The 17,773-nt window shown below is 36.7% G+C and overlaps 1 protein-coding gene across 1 annotated transcript in view; it reads right to left on the bottom strand.

Annotated features, from left to right (window-relative positions):
• Positions 1-17,773, bottom strand: part of LOC118267376 (uncharacterized) — a 35,716-nt gene that overhangs the window by 12,343 nt on the left and 5,600 nt on the right. The window contains exon 2 of the mRNA XM_035581296.2: positions 1,932-1,992. Coding sequence (XP_035437189.2) covers positions 1,932-1,992 — 61 coding nt within the window. The remainder of the gene's footprint in view (positions 1-1,931; positions 1,993-17,773) is intronic.

The raw sequence follows: 17,773 nt of genomic DNA, 5'->3' as shown, positions 1-17,773 counted from the left end.
TATATATGTTATGTTATATGTTCCACCGTGTCCTCCGGGAGGTCATACCCAAATATATAAAATCACCAATTTTCAAAACTCCCGGAAAACTTTCCTGGTAAAAGTACCAAATGACTGGACTATAAGTGTTGTCCAGGCAGATGTCCGGGAAAAAATATAGTAATATAAAGGAAGTCTCCACTTCTTTTTTCTCTTTTTCTTCAAACTTTAGGCTAATAAGCACTACCTATTCCTATCACTGATAATGATGTATATGTATTATTTTCAGCTCTATTTTGTTTATATTGGTTGGACTTATGGTATGAGCCGGTAAACGAGTAAACATCTAAGGGTAAGCAATCGCCGCCCCCTTGGACACCCAAAACACCAGAGGTGTTACAAGTGCATTGCCAAGTGTTTGGGATTAGGAATTTAAAGGTTGTCGGGGAGTCGGAAATTGGTAAGATTGGGAATGGGGGTAATTGGGCCTCCGGTAAACACACTTACACAACGAAAGCGTTGTTGCATCTATTTTTTTGAACTAGTAGGAAATATATAATTATGGAACCTAGTTTAGGTAATATTGTAATGTAGATATGTAATTGTAAAAATCAGTTATTATTTATGTTCATTATTTTTGTAATCCGTGTAAATAAACTGTTTTACTTTCTTTCTAAATAATACTTTTATCATCTAGGTAGCTGCTATCTCGGTTCTATTCACTTAACTTTGTAGTCCGACTCAGTGAGAATATTTAATATTTTATTGCTTAAAATATGTAAGAGTTCAGTTTAATTAACCATTGTTTTTCCAGTTAACATCGTCGATCGTTCCAAAGTTCAATTTCCGATCGACATCTGTATTGTTGAACTAGTTCCACGTAAATTTATAAATTAAAAGGTAAATTCCCACAATTGTTGTATACCAGGGGCTTCAATTGCATAACTGGAATGAAATATCACCTCTGTATTTATACTGTAACTTGAATAAGTAAATACAGAAGCTCTATAATCTGTACAACCTTGTATCGATCATCCCGATTGTCCATCCGTAGTAAATATACAACAATGAGTAAATCCATATATTGAAGTTCCCTCTATTTTTAACTTCAAGGGCAACAATGCGGTTAACTAATTTAGAGTAATACTCCCTTACTAGTTACTTATTGTGGAGCAGCCGGAACCACTTAGACACTACCTCTCGCCATCCAAGGCGAGAGAAGTCATTAGATGACCTCCCCCCAAAGCAAAACAAGGAAACACATACGTTCCTACAGCGTAAATTAAACATAATAGGCTAGATAACTAATTTTTATTTTAATGTCCGTCTTGCAGATTTTTTAAAAGAGTACAAAGACACGGTACTTATCTAATGTTTGTTATTTTCGAAGATATATTTGAATCTAGATTTAAATATAGTTGCATTCGTTTTATCTAAGTATTGTTACCTTATAGGCCAGTGCAGATAAGTTTTGAAACAAAAAAAAAATATAGTAGAATGGAACCTATTGGAAATATATGCTAAAAATGGAATCCACCTAGTACAACTTTGACATTAAACTTTTTTTCATAGGACTTGTAATTTCGCGGAAAATTGCGATAAACCGATTTTTACTCTCAAAACCTCCCACCACCCGCACTTCCTGAACTCGGATGGAGTGGAATTTTAATTTTTTTCCATTTTTAGCATATTCTCTTCCATTTCCAATAGGTTTCATTCTACTATAATTTTCTTTTTGTTTTTACCTTTATTAAAGGTATCTGAACTGGCCTATTATATATGAGAAAATAAAAATATGTGTCTAATATCTTTTCATTACGTAACTGACGGACTAAATATTTTTTTAATTTGGATACCCCGTCATGATCCCTATTGTTTTCCTACAGGCGTCTTGGTATTATAAACTATTATATGAAGTGCAATACCTCTTTTGATAATATGAATACACTTACCCGTTTCCTGGCTATTAATTGACAAAGCCAAGAAAGCCATCAGTACGTTACAGATCAGCGTCTGAAAAAAAGTTAAACATCATTAATTACATAAACATAATATGTTACCTATCTACATATGACTATTCGTGCCGGGGACTATAATTATGTATAACGCCTCTTGATCCTCGAAGGGGTCGGCAGAAGTGCACACATTACATGTACACAAAACAAAAAAAACCGGCCAAGTGCGAGTCGGACTCGCCTATGAAGGGTTCCGTAGCAGCAAGTAGATGCCACATAATATAAAAGTTATAAAATAACTTGGTTTTACATAGTGTTTGTATGAACGACAAAGTTATATTTGCGGTTTTTCGAAAATGTTTTATTTCTTAAAAACTAATAATGATATCTCGTTCAAACCAATTTTCGTTGTAAGTTTCCATTGAAATCTACAGCATATATTATTTTTAGTTTCCTCACTCTCTTATTTTAAAAGTTAGAGTGTGTCCCCCACACACTAATTTTTCCAATTTGGAAGCGTCTAACTTTCAAACGACAAATGGGTTTAGAAACCTAAATGTCTTTTTAAAAACCTATCCATAGATACCAATCACGGATATGTTAGCTGAAAAAAATTTTTTTGCATCAGTTCCATGTGTGGTGTTTAATTTTTTAAGGAGATTGTCCAAAGCTGACTATTTTTGAACAGGCTGCTCAACAAAAATGTAATTTACCAATAATTTTATTTATATTTTAGTAAATGTCTGATGCTAATAACTTTGTACAAATTAGCACTATAAAAAAATCGATTTTTGTTAGTATTTGTTATGATAAGACCAAGTCTTTGTAGTAGTTGGCTTTGAATTTGATTTTAGTGCTGTCAATCTGTTGTGTTTTTCGTCAAAATGACAGATATTATTCGCTTTGTTCTTTTGTATTTTGTGTGAGTGTTGCAACTGCAGTTTATTGCGTGGGAAAATACAAAGTAGACACATTAGTAGGAAAACATATTTTGTATATATATTATATGAAAATAACACTGAAGGCAGGACAGCCATAAAACAATATTGCTGCAACTGCATAATGGGTCGTAGAACAGTAGGTTGCTGTGCACATATAACGACTATTATTTGGTTTTTGAACTGGGCAAGGCACCAGAAAATTATTGATCCACCTGCCGAGTTCCTTGACCATATTTTGATTACATATAAATCGGATTAATAATGCATTTTAATAGATTTTTTTTATTTCATGCATAACCAGTTTCAATAAAATGTAAAAAAAATATCAAAATATAAATCTTGATACAAAACTAAGTTTGTATCTTCATTCTTACTGATATGAACTAATAAATCAAACATATATTATTCGCTGAAGTGCTTGTTTAAAAATAGCCAAAGTCCCATAAATAAATTGACCAACTTGTGGTCAATTGTGACTTGTGGCCAAACACAAGCGCTAGCATTACTAAGGTATAAATTGCAAACGCATAATTACAAATCTCAAAATGTAGGTCAAAATTTAATATTCAAGTTTTTATTGAATATCGCAAAAGGCAAGTCAAAGCTAAGGAATTAATAACTCAATTTGTAAAACATCTTGTTTGTACGTATAAATTCATTCTGAACTCACACCACAATCCTTTAATCACGAGTGTGTATGACTCATAGAAATAAACAAAAAACTAAACAAAACGCATAGCCCTATCTACATACCACCACTAATATAAATCGACCTCTCGTCACCAAAGACTCCCCCAACTTTCTAATTCACTGGCTCAGCTAAAGAAGGGGTCGGCAGGTCAAGTTACGTTGGGGTGTATTTTCAGTCGCACACGCAACGCGCAAAGGGTGACTCACGAGTCAGGGCGCATTGTGTCGTAAAACGAACGTAATAAACTAGAGAACTCTGATTTGTAAGATTTTTTAGTGAACACGTGGTAGAGTACAGTCATAAGTAAAAGAATAATATAGTAAAAAAACACTTCACACTATTGCACAAAAAGTGGGTTGTCTTTAATAGGACAAAAAATAACTACCGTACCGTACCTAAATGGTTTATTACTTACAAATTGAAGTGCTTCAAAATAAAAATCCAATAAGATAGATAATATAATCTAATAAATGCATGGTTGACAAAAAAACAATATACGGAAATCAATTAAAAAATATAAAAAAGGACGGGGCGTAACTTTATCGCCTACATTTACCTTCGACTGGCTGGTAGGAAGTTGGGCATCCTATGAAGGGTGAGACGGTACTTCACACCGAAATAATTGCTGAGCCTGTAAGTGCAAGTGCAGGTTCGGTCCTGTGTGGGGTACTTACTGTTCTCACATTTGGGACGGCTCGGCTAAATACTTACCAGCTAGTTGCGCTAGAAAACATCAAAAGGCGTGCCAAGAAGCTCATCAGTGATAATGCGCTTGTGGAAGTCCGGCTTCAAATCTTCGACCAGAGGCGTAAAGCAGTTCCGTTTTTTACTCCGAAATGTATCCGACATTTCGGAGAGTGTACGGGCGAATTGCAATTATCTTGATTCCGCCTAGTCCTTTCCATCTTTGAACCACAAGACAATCGGCGAAGCGGCACCGCTTCATGGTAGATATCCCACCCACTCGCACGAAACGCTTCGCTTCAAGCTTCCTTGTGCGAACTGCTAGGGAGTGAAATTCTTTGCCACAATCTGTGTTTCCTGATGGGTTTATAACCCAGGTTATCCTGGGTATCTTCAAAGCCCGAGTGAATAGGTTGCTTATGGGCAGACGTGCTCCATCGTAGCCGCATCATCACTTACCATCAGCCGAGATAGCGGCCGAAGGTCGACCCATCAAATGTAAAAAAATACAATCTTGAACGCATGTTGAACGACTGTCAAAGTTTAGTTCTAATAAATAATGTAATCGCATTCGTTCGATTTGTAAGTCCGTACAAGGTATTGTATGTATTAATACAATAGGCATATTTCCTACTAGTCAAATTCAATACTTTTTTCGAAACGTCAAAAACGATATTTTCTATGATAGTTGTAATAATTTATTTTTGACCCAGTCATCATCCCTATTATTGTTATAGGTTTAAGCCTCGTCCCGACTAGGAACATCTGTCGAGCGACGTGTGTCCCAGGAGACATCGGGCGATGTCAGGCGACTTCGGACGACATCGCCGCCACAAGGAACAGTTTCAACGATGTCGCGGCGATGTCACATGGACACATGTCGCTGGACCAATATTCCTAGTGGGGACGAGGCTTTATGGTGCAACATAACCTAATAATGAAATTTTTTAAAAGCTGTCAGCACTATTCTATATTATTATCCGTTAATTATAACTAAGTTCATTACCTGGTACACTTTCCATTACCAGAAAGTTTTTTTTTTTATTCTACGTAACAAAGATGTCGAACATCACAAATTTCTATTATAGGTTTATAGAGCTTTTACGCGAAAAAAGTTTATCGCGTAAAAGCTCTTTTCTATATATTTATCGTAAATTCAATAATAATAATCTCTATTCTCTATACATATATAAAAATCAATTGCTGTTCGTTAGTCTCACTAAAACTCGAGAACAGGTGGACCGATTTAACTAAGTTTGGTCTTGAATTATTTGTGCAAGTCCAGGGCAAGTCTAAAAGGCGAAAAAAAAAATGTTTGTAGCGGTACGAAGTTTGCCGGGTCAGCTAGTATAATAATATAATATATTATGGACTACTTTACAATCGCAATGTGGCAACAATTTCAATTAAGTCATTGAGATTAGCATCTGTAGCCAAACTAGGCATAGCCTGTATTCCGGCTATCAGCACCATTCCCCTCGAGAATTTATAATACAAATAATAGGCGCCAGGCAATGAGTAGGTAAGTACAAATTTTAAATGGTAATTTGTAAGTAGGTAAGTACAAATTTAAAGGTAAGTACAATAGTACCGTCATATGTGATCTTATTATTTACAATGAATGAAAAATTCCCAAGAACTCTGGACTTGTTAAACTACGTTCGCTAGGTGACCTAGTTTAAAATTTCATCGAAAGGTCATTGGGCGGAATCCGACCCGGTCGCGGACACGAATGAAAATGATATCAAATCAAAGAGTATCAATTTATTTAACATTAGGTATGATTATTTTTTCGTTAATCCATGGGACAAAAAAGTTAGAACCAAAAATAGACGAAATTAAGTCGAAACTTTGACATACTTCCCAAATCGATTAATTAAGCTGAAAATTGGCATAGATGTTAACTACATGATTATAAACAAAATGTCAAAAATCCCCATCGATTAGACTTTTACCAAATGAAATATTCAAGGTCAAAAGGTCACAATTACGGTTTTTTCTTTTTTTCTCGAAAAGGGCAAGTTTTATTGTACAAATATGTTCAACAGAGTTGTAGATCATACAATTTTCTACAAAAATGGTTCTTCACTTTTACCCTTACGACTTTCCATTCGTGAGATATCGCGGTTTTAATGAAATAAAACGTCTTTTATATAATACTCGCGGGGTTTTACTGCTGCTCGGCTCCTATTAATTGTAGGTAGCATGATGTTTTATAGCTTGTAGCATAGTTCGATAAATGGACTAATTAACAAAAAAAAAAAACAATTCGATTCGGACTACTAGTGCTGGAGATTAGTGTGTTCTATAAATTCTTCAGCTTAAAATATTAGTAATTACTACTTTTCCGTAGATTCAATCGATGCTGGCCTTCTATTAAGCATAGCAAATGTTTCATTAATTATAACCTACCTCAATTATTAATGGACTATCAAACACAAAAGGAATAATACGATTCGATGTTGTAGTTCTGGAGGTTTGCGCGTTCAAAGATACAAACTCTTTAGCTTATATATTACTAGCGACCCGCCCCAGCTTCGCATGGGTGCAATGGTGATATATTATACCTGTATTATACATAAAAACCTTCCTCATGAGTTACTCTATCTATTAAAAAAAACCGCATCAAAATCCGTTGCGTAGTTTTAAAGATTTAAGCGTTCATAGGGACATACAACATGACAGAAAAAGCGACTTTGTTTTATACTATGTAGTGAAGTTACTAAGTATTCCGGCGCTGTTTCAATCGCTCTGCTCAGTACTTATAGACCATTATCATATTGTGTTGAATAATCCATTTATCCAAGAAGCTTATAGGCTATAAAACATCACGCTATGATGATATACTAGGAGCCGAGCAGCGAGTAAAACCGCGGGAGTGGTACTTACGCGCTAATCTCCAGAACTAATACTGCGATTTTTTTTTTGTTTTGGGTAGTCTACTTATCGAGGTAGGTTAAGCTATAAAATATTACACGACGGTCAACAGGGGCCGAGCAGCGGATGAGACCAAGCAGGAGTTTTACTATTATTTGAACGCATTAATGTCTAGAACTACTGGTTCGCACCAAATTATTATTTTTGTGTTGAATAAGTCCATGTATCGAGAAAGGCTATACGCTATAAAACATCTCGCTACAATTAATATAACTGAGTAGCAGATAAAACTGTGCGGAAGTAGTACTAATATTTAAAGCAGAAGAATTTGATTGTACACGCTAATCTCAAGAACTATTGTCCTACATCGAATTATTCTTTTTGTGTCAAATAGTCCATTTATTGACTACAATCAATAGGAGCAGGTAAAATCGCGCGGGAGATAGCGAGTCAAACTCATTGAGTTATGTAAACTATGATTTATTTATTTAAAACCGTGATATCTCACGAATGAAAAGTCGTAAGACTAAAAATGATAAACCATTTTTGTAGAAAATTGTATGATCTACAACCGTGTCCAACATATTTTAACGATAGAACTTACCGTTTTCGAGAAAAAAAGAAAAAACCGTAATTGTGACCTTTTGACCTTGAATATTTCATTTGGTAAAAGTCTAATCGATGGGGATTTTTGACATTTTGTTTATAATCATGTAGTTAACATCTATGCCAATTTTCAGCTTAATTAATCGATTTGGGAAGTATGTCAAAGTTTTTGACCTTTTAACCTTCAATATTTTTTTTACTAAAAGTAAGATCGATGGGGATTTTTGACATTTTGTTTATAATGGTGTAATTAACGTCTATGCCATTTTTCAGCTCTATGCGAATTATGTTAAGGATATAAATCACGCCGAATAAATAATTATGTAAAAGTTTATTTTTCTCTACTCTCCCACATCCCACAAGAAAGCGACCCTTACCATGATAAACTAGACACATTTTATTCATATATCCTGATAATTTCATTTCTGTCCGCCGTGGGTTTTTTTCCCATACATTTTGCCCATTGACCTTTTTAATACTTGTTTCAGGAACAGAAAAGTAAAACGTGTATTAATAAAATTAAAACTACGTTAAAAACCGACTTCCAAAAAATAAAAACCAAAAAGCAACTATCATTGTACGGTACTGCCCATGTACTGCCTGTGTCTACACACAGCTAGTTTAGAAGTCGGTGCCACAAGTACTAAACAAAATTATATTAAAACCTAAGCAGATACATATAACATGTACAGGTAATATAGGTCAGAGTTATCAGGGGTTTTCATACGATATCTTACGAGGCGGCTTGTGTACTGGCCGGATCCCCGCCCTGGGACCTTGAGGCGAAAGTACTCGCGTCACTATATCGGCGGCGAATGGAACAGCAAGAACAGGGTGTCCAGCTGATGCAACGGCAGATAATATTGCATCGGTTGGAGCTTCGTCAGGTTTTAGTGGAGGAATAGCGGGAAAGGCTCCAACGTCCTACCGCTGGCTTCAACATCATCGAGGCAATCCGGCCAGTACTCGTTGATTGGCTCGGGAGAAGACATGGCTCCCTGTCATTTCATGTGACGCAAATGCTTTCGGGGCATGGATGTTTTGGGAAGTTTCTGTATCGTATAGGCAGGGAGCCAGACGCTCGGTGCATTCACTGCGTTCGTTGGGAGGAGGATTCGGCGCAGCCCACACTCGTGGAGTGTGTGGCTTGGGACGAACAGCGTCGTGCCCTCAAATCCGAGATTGGTGACGACGGGTCACTGCCGATTGTTGTCCAAAAAATGGTCAGCAGTGCAGAGTCGTGGGATGCAGTGGTGTCCTTCTGCCAAGATGTCATGTCGCAGAAGGAGGCTGCGGAGAGGGGTAGGGAAATCACAACTTCTGTACCTTCCCGCAGCAGGCGCACCGGGCGTCGAAGGAGAGCAGAAATTGCTCTCATTGGCGGCTTTCGGACTTGGGGACGTCCCCGTCACTCCGTTCTAAAGGACCCGAGATCGTAGCGCGTGTTGTGTCCATGCGCGCCTCCGAGACGTAGCACGGAGGAGATTAACACCTCACTCTTCTGTGCATATTGACAAGGCAGGCCGCCACGAGTTCGGGGGCTGCTGAAGAATTTCGTTTCTCGCTCCCTCATACTCACGTGTGAGACCAGACACTGGGGTGGGTTTTAGTCAGTAAGAGTCTGACAGTCCCTTTCGGCCAACCCAGACGACGGAGCTACATGAGGATTTCCCACCATGGCGTAAAAAAAGGTACAGGTAGTATCGGTAAGTTACATTTTGTTATGAGGTTGTGGCACCGACTTCTAAACTATCAGTGGGTAGACACATACCATAGCCTTGACCATTTTTATAATGGCAACCTTATTAATATACATTCACAAACATATTTTAATCTTTAAAATACAATTTCACCTGGTTGACAGATCGGTGAAGGTCGTTCTTAGGTGGGATCTTAAACTATTAGCTATACCGCAATTCCGATTGTCCAAAGTGCAGAAATCGAGGTAACCTCTCGAAGGATATCTGCACTTTGACCTCGTGTTAAATGTTATAATAATAATATACCAACTACCAAACTGAATCTGAATGAAAAAAATATTAATTCTTGTATAAAGCGTGAACTGTGTAAACAGGCATATTATAAACTGTCAGATTAAATATATTGAAAATAAAAATGCGTGGCAGCATGTTGGTCCAGCTCCACTGGACACTCGCTCACACTAGACAATGCTCAAATACGATCACTAGTTAGGTACGTAAACTTCAAGTATTAATTTATTCCAATGCAGTCTAGGTATCCTGTGGCATCGAGCAGTTATTTTTTTGATTTGAAAGATAAAATTAAAGATTATTTTATTTGTATAGAAGCATTATTTCAAATTGTAAGTGTACATATTTATAATAATAATAAATAAAATCACCTACTTGGAAACAAATAAAGCAGCTTATAGAAAATCCTTACTTGAACAATTCATAACTGCTTTCCCAGAATTATCCCACATTGCAGAGCACCTCTGATCAAGTAAGTGCAATAATAATAAAGAAATTAAAAAGCAATTCTCTGAACAATTGATACATGAAACAGATACAAATCAACAAAATACTCCGATGAAAATATTCATACACACCCATTCATACCTGACACACATGCACACAAGTAATTAGTTTTAGTTTTGACATATGTAGGAACAATATAACGACAATACAGCGTCAAAACTAATCCTTACTAATATTATAAATGTGAAAGTAACCCTGTTTGTCTTGAGGTTACGCTTACACGAATGTTTTTTTATGGAAAATAACAACGAAATAATGTATTTTTTATTGATAGTATAGGATATATTATGATTGGTTACGTTTCATCGTGATTATAAAATGATGAATCGGCGGTCGTGGTCTCTATGGAATACATATCTTTAAAAATGCTAACAGTAACATATTCTCAAGTAATTCAGATTTTACATGACATACGGCAGCATTTTGAACACCAACCGGACGAAGTCGCGGGTAAAAGCTAATGGGACAATAAAACCAATTTGTAAAGAATATAAAATAGCGGTTATTTCAAACTTTTTTTTTTTGAGGGGGGAAAATCATCCAATTACTTCTCTCGTCTTAGGCGAGGTGAGAGGGAGTGTCATAATAATATGGTCCTGAGTGTAAGAAAAGAGAGACCCCAGATAGCCTTCGAAATTCGCGTGAGTGCATAGAAATTATTTTTGGCTGTCTCTCTAATAGCCTTAATATGTTCAATAAAAGAAAAGTTTTTTTCTAAGACTAGACCGAGATAGCAAACCGACTCCTTTCGTTTTACGGGAACGTTTTTGAATTTAATGGACGGCCATGATTTCAAATTTCCTCTAAGCAATAGCTGGTAAGTTTTATGTGGTGCAAAAGTTAATCGATTACGTTCGCACCAACGCGAGATCCCACCGAGGCAGTATTATAAGGGTGGCAAATTGTCTTCCTTGATGAGCACTAATGTATTGGGTGCTATTGTGCCGGTGTTGGACTGCCATTTGGTCCTTGTCTGCAGTTCCGACACGTACTCCTGCGACCAGCGTTTCAAAACTTTGTCTCATTTGTTCGATGCGCTCGTAGCGGACCAGGTGGGATGTATTTGCAGCTGTGAGATCTTCGCAGGTAGGTGCAATAAGTGGCCGGCCAATCAGAAAATGGGCTGGTGTAAGAGGGAGTAGGCCTTTTGGGTATGAAGACATGGGATACATAGGTCTAGAGTTGAGGAGGGCTTCAATTTATGTTAATATTGTTGAGAATTCCTCATACTACATACTACTACCATATGTAGGTTTTAAGACAAGTTTTAGGGGGTCAATATACAAGTATATACAAAATTATAGCTGGGTATCTCGAATTCCGAGGTGAAATACTAAATTGACTGGACTATTTAAAATATCCATTTCACTATAGTTTAAAAAATCTGAAAATTCCTTGAGTGCGCCTACGAACGTTTTTCCGTTGTCGGAAAATATATGAGCGGGTTTTCCACGACGACATAGGAACCTTTTTAAAGCCAACAAGTACGCTTCAGAAGTTAAATCTGTAACTAATTCTAGATGTATCGCTCGTGTGGTAAAGCATATGAATAGGCAAACATAACATTTTTCAAGTTTTGAACCACTTCCCTTCCGATTCAATATGAACATAGGTCTTGCATAATCTACACCACAGCGCAAGAAAGGATACCCCGGTTCCAATCTCCATCTACCATCCAGACACCATCCAAAGAAGGCAAGTTACCCTTTTTTACTGACAGTGCCTTCCCTTTCTGGCGAGTACATATAATGCATTTATGTACCGTCTGCTTACCCAAATCACGACCCCTGAGTGGCCACCAACTCTCTCTGATAGTGGCCAAAAGAAGTTGGGGACCAGCATGGAGTAGACGTTTGTGTTCAAATTGAAAAAGTAGTCGCGTGAAGATATGTTTTGTGAACATAACAATATAGGAGGTTTTTTACTGTATGGGAAAGTGTGAATTTACTAACCTACCTCCCACTCTTATAATGCGATCAGAATCTAAGAACACATCAAGACTAGATATGTTTCTTATCGACTTTACAGGTAAGTTATTTGTTAGTGTATAAAGAATGTCTGCATCATTTAATGATGCATGTTGAGCTAAGCGTACTAGAACTAAAGTTAATTTATTTATTTCATCAGCCGTTAAAGGACCAATGCTACGTACAGTCTTAATTTTAATTCGTACATTATTAATGAATCTTAACACATAAGCGGCTGCACGTCTCATGCGATTAAAATTTGAACAACGTTCAAAACTAAAAACATTAGTACAAGTCGACTGTGTAAATAAAACCATTGATTTCATTTCTGGTAAATCGTTTAGTTTAGTAATTTCATTGTGATTGTCATATTTAAAATTCATGTGTATTTCCTTTAAAAACGATGGCCCGTGCCACCAAATATCCGTAATTTGAAGCGCGTCGAGCGTGAGTCCGCGAGATAATAGGTCAGCGGGTTGTCCTTACCCGCGACATGTAACCACGGCAACTCACCAGTCAATTCGTTGATTTGCACGACTCTGTTCTGTACGAACGTTTTTAACAAATTAGGTGACATTTTAATCCAATTTATAACAATCATGGAATCCGACCAAAAATATATGTTGTGAAAATTCGTGGAGATCCACGACTGAACTATTTTTTGATATAGCTTCGCACCAACTAACGCTCCGTTATTTATGTCTTGTAAGTGTTCAAGAGTGGTAATAAAGTTTTTCCACGTAGACAGAATATCGTTTGGTACTGGATCGTCCCAACTTAATTTACAGAGCCATAGCTTCTGTAAAAGTATTTTCACGATTATAATTGCGGGCGATAACAAGCCTAATGGGTCATACACCTGAGAAACAACTGACAAGATAACGCGCTTAATCACATGAGTAAAATCTTAATCAATTTTAGTCGTAAAATATAAAATTTAGCCAACCTATACCTACCTGCCTACCTACCTACATAGTTTTAGTTAAACAATTTTCGCCTAAAGATAAATCCCTTTATTGATCTGTTGTAGATGGTTCCGAATTAAACAACCATTTACGTAAATGAAAGCAACCAGATTTTAAAACATCATTTACTTTGGTACAAATATCTAATAAACATTGTTTATCATCATAACCAGTAATTAGGTCATCTACAAACAGATATTAGTCGATAACTTGTTTTATGACGTCATTCTTACACTACGATGCCAGCTGTCTGATGCAACGAATGCTTAGGTAAGTTGGAACACACCGAGATCATCAGATTTATTTTCTCGCCAAAGAATTAATTGAAGATTTCTTTGATCCGGTTGAATATTAATTAGTCGGTACATTTTTTCGACGTCCGCGCATTAATAAACGAATCTAAACTGACGAAATCGTAACAAGATTGAGTAAATATTATTATGTAAACTAGGGCCAATATGTTGGATATCGTTGAGCGATTTACCCGAAGTGGACTTTGCACTTCCGTCAAAAACCACCCTAAGTTTGGTAGTGCTACTATGAATTCTTAAAACACCGTGATGCAGTAGAAAATAATTAGGTGATGGATAGTGATTGACTCGACTCATGACCTAAATTCAAATGTTCGTTCATGAAATTACAATATATTTTTTTATATTCAGGTGTAGATCTATCTTATTTTCGTTCAAGTGCGTGAAAGCGATTTAATGCGAGTGTGTACGTATCTCCCAGTGTGTCACTAGGCTCGGCTAATGGAATGCGCACAAAAAACCGACCCGTGTTATCGCGGTACGTAGTTTGCAAAAATAAGTTTTCACACAAAGACTCGTCGTTAGTTAATTTATTATGTGGAGTTATTTCTTCTAGCTCCCAGAATTTCCTAAGTTGAACGTCCAATGATTGTGAATAATTACATTGAACTCAACTGTTGCGTGAAGTTTTATTATTCAACAGTGGGCCAGATATTACCCATCCCAACTTAGTATTCCGAAGATATGGACCACTTATTAGGCGAATCAGTCCATCATTTAAAAGTTCCAAGAATTTATCTGCCCCAATCAATAATTCGATTTCTGATGGCGAATAAAACTTGGGATCAGCTAACTGTACATGATCAGGGATATTTATGTTGGATATTGTACCTAAAGATGGTAATTGAGCTGTTATTTGATTTAAAACTAAACATTTCATGCGTGTGTGCGTTGTGTAGGTTTTGCACAAGTAAACGATTGTTATTGAATCTGTTCTCTAATAACTCCCATTCTACGTTGTAATTCTCTGAAGAGAATTCCAATGATTTGATAACCAATAATGCACTGCCAGAAAGAGAAGATCGTAGGTAATTAAATTATTGCACATTATCTATTTCTTGAGTTATGGACGAGAGAAAGGTAAGTGTCGCGGTACTCCAACCAATTATCATAAGTTCCGTCAAAGGATGGAAGTGAAATTGTGAGTAATTTAACTTTACTATAAACTTTGGAACCGTTTTGAGCATCATCTGCGTTAATAATACATTTAGCTTTAGTCACATAAGCATAATAATTGGCTTCAAAAGATTCCCTCTCAGATAGTTCCTTTTCTACTTGACTATCAGGTATTTTTAAGTCTATTTCGTCCTGAATTTCTGTAAATTGGTGTATCTTACTCGTGTATTTAAATATCAATCCTTATTAATAAGAGTCGGTATTCAATCAGCAGTCGAGTGTTTTATGGTGAGATGGTTAAAGATTGATAGGTTATTGAGATCGGCCGTAAGACGATAGGATCTACTTTCTTTCAAACGCAAACGTTCTAGAATATTTCATTCGTGACATGTAATATTTTGCGAACCGTTTAGGGATTGACGCTATCGATAACAAGCTATATAATTAGAACATTTTATTATGAATGTAGATAATTACAAAAAAATATATAAATTGATACCAACATCACGCCTTTTTATCCTTGAATTAGATTAATTTAAGGAGATTAATGGTGCACATTACGGCACGTAATTTCGCTATACAATGTACAGTGTACACCCGCTTTTCACCATTTGCTTTATAAGCCTCATGTAATAGGGGGTGAGCCTATTGCTGTATACTGGGCATAATTCCAGACTCAGTGCTACCACTGAGAAATGTTTAAAATACCGAAAAAAGCTCAGTAATATTCTGCGGGACCCGAGAATCGAACTCGAGACCCCTTGTCCAGCACTTGCGACCACTCGAAGAATGAGGCAGTCAGTCAATTATAAATTGATAATAAGTGACTGTTGAGTTGAACATTATTTGTACGAAACCTATGTCGAAGGTACTCTGGCAGAACAAGATAAGTGCATGCTTTTATGAAAATTAGTTATATATTTATAAAATATTATATTATATATTTATTTTTTAATAATAGTTTTGTATTTTTTAAATATTTATATTGAATAAACAAACCGCTAGTTCATTCAAAACTTTTAGGTATAATGCTAGAAAGCTTAGTATCATAGCGAAATTGCTGCTGTGTATTTTATTTAAGGATATTTTTTAATCTGTTCACGAAAGACAGAATATGAAAACAAAAAAATATTGAAAAAGACGTGCATAATTATCACAATAATTATTATTTTATCGATCGATTTTTTTGGGCTTCAATCCATTATGACAACTACGTACGCCAGCTAATTTCGACATATGTCACATCTTCCCACCTATACTTATTGGGACCTATGCACACCACGTTTTTAAACGCGCCGTCGACGCGCTATTATCGCGATACAGACGCGAAACACATGCAAGTTAGACGTAGCCTGTACACCTTTGCACACCAAACGACAACAAACTGCTCTGCAGGAGAAATACGCGCCGGCGACGCGCGTTTCCAAAAAGCGCGTCAACGGCGCGTTTAAAAAACGTGGTGTGATAGGTCCTTATACTCTTTGGTCACATCAAGTTTAAGTTCGTCGACCGTTACGTTTATTTTCTTGTGGCATCTTCAACAAATAAGCTTGTAAAATATGGACACCGAATCTTTTATCCCTGATGACCTCGGCCTGAACATGGATTCCACTCCCGCTTCTCCCGATAACCTCAGCATGAACTTGGACTTGACACCATGTAATAATGATGATCCCAGCGAATGCTGGGGTCACGAAGGTGTATTCACACCAGCCCAAATTCTTCACAGCCTTTAGCGATTGATTCAAAAGGACAGCACGGTGTATAAATTATTATTATAAACAGATTAATGCAATATTTAAATAAATTCAGCATACTATCCAATTCGCAATTCGGTTTTAGACAAAAATTGTCTACTGAGGATGCAGTCACTGCTTTGAGTTATCTAGTAACTAAGCAACTTGACGCTGGAAATGAATGTTTGACTGTATTCTTAGATCTTAAGAAGGCTTTTGACACCGTCTCTGTCCCTGTCCTACTGAAAAAACTGGAAATGGTTGGAATACGGGATACTGCACTTAGATTGTTTAAAGATTATCTTTCTCAGAGAATACAGAAAGTTAGGGTAGGAGAGTACACCAGTAACCAAGCGGAGGTATCATTTGGCGTTCCACAGGGAAGCGTACTAGGTCCAACACTTTTCCTGGTATACGTCAATGACCTTTGCAATATGAACATCACTAACGCAAAGATCTTCTCTTACGCCGACGACACAGCGATAGTTTTCTCAGGGAAATCCTGGGATGATGTAAAACAAAAAGCAGAGATAGGCATGGTTAAAGTTGTTAACTGGCTAAACCAAAATATACTGACGCTAAACACATCAAAGACGAACTACATATGTTTTAGTATTAACAAAAGTACACAACCTGGTGACCAATATGAGGTTAAAGTCCATCTTTGTGGTGACATTAATAACAATCGCTGTAACTGTCCATCCCTAAAACAAGTCACACAGACAAAGTACCTGGGCGTAATACTCGATCAACGGCTATCTTGGTGTCCCCATCTCGATCAAGTAGCCAATAGACTAAGAAGATTAAGCTGGATATTCAAGACTCTCAGATATATCGTACCAACAAAGATCTTTTAAACGAGATCTACACTGCCTTGGTCCAGTCCGTTCTCACATATTGCATCCCTATTTGGGGCGGAGCTGCAAAAACTCACTTTATTAATGTTGAACGCGCCCAACGGGCCCTAATTAAAATAATGTATTTTAAAAAGTTAAGACACCCTACTGAAAACCTGTACCAGATTACTGATTTGCTCTCGGTTCGTAAATTATATATAATTCAAACCATAACGGAGCTGAGCACTGGAGCATAACGGCTCGAAGAAGGAAAGATCTGATTGTAAAAATACCTCACACAAAAACTGTATTCGCTGGGAGACAATACTATAGGCGATCAGCTGAACTATACAATAAAATAAACAGAGAAATATATGTTTACCCAAAAAAATATTATGATTGTAAAAAATGTGTGATAACTTGGATCAAATCACTAACCTATGATAACACAGAGACATTCTTGGAACACATTAAGTAAATGTATGTCACAACTCCTAAATACCAAATATAACACTTCGGAAGTACTTAAGCATATAATATAAACACGAACACTAAATACTCACAGACACACCCTCTTCTGTCATTTGTCACTTATCAACATGTAAGCAACA

The sequence above is a fragment of the Spodoptera frugiperda genome, chromosome 25 (genome assembly GCF_023101765.2).
Source record: "Spodoptera frugiperda isolate SF20-4 chromosome 25, AGI-APGP_CSIRO_Sfru_2.0, whole genome shotgun sequence".
Lineage (NCBI taxonomy): Eukaryota > Metazoa > Arthropoda > Insecta > Lepidoptera > Noctuidae > Spodoptera > Spodoptera frugiperda.
This window is presented reverse-complemented; position numbering and strand designations above follow the sequence as displayed.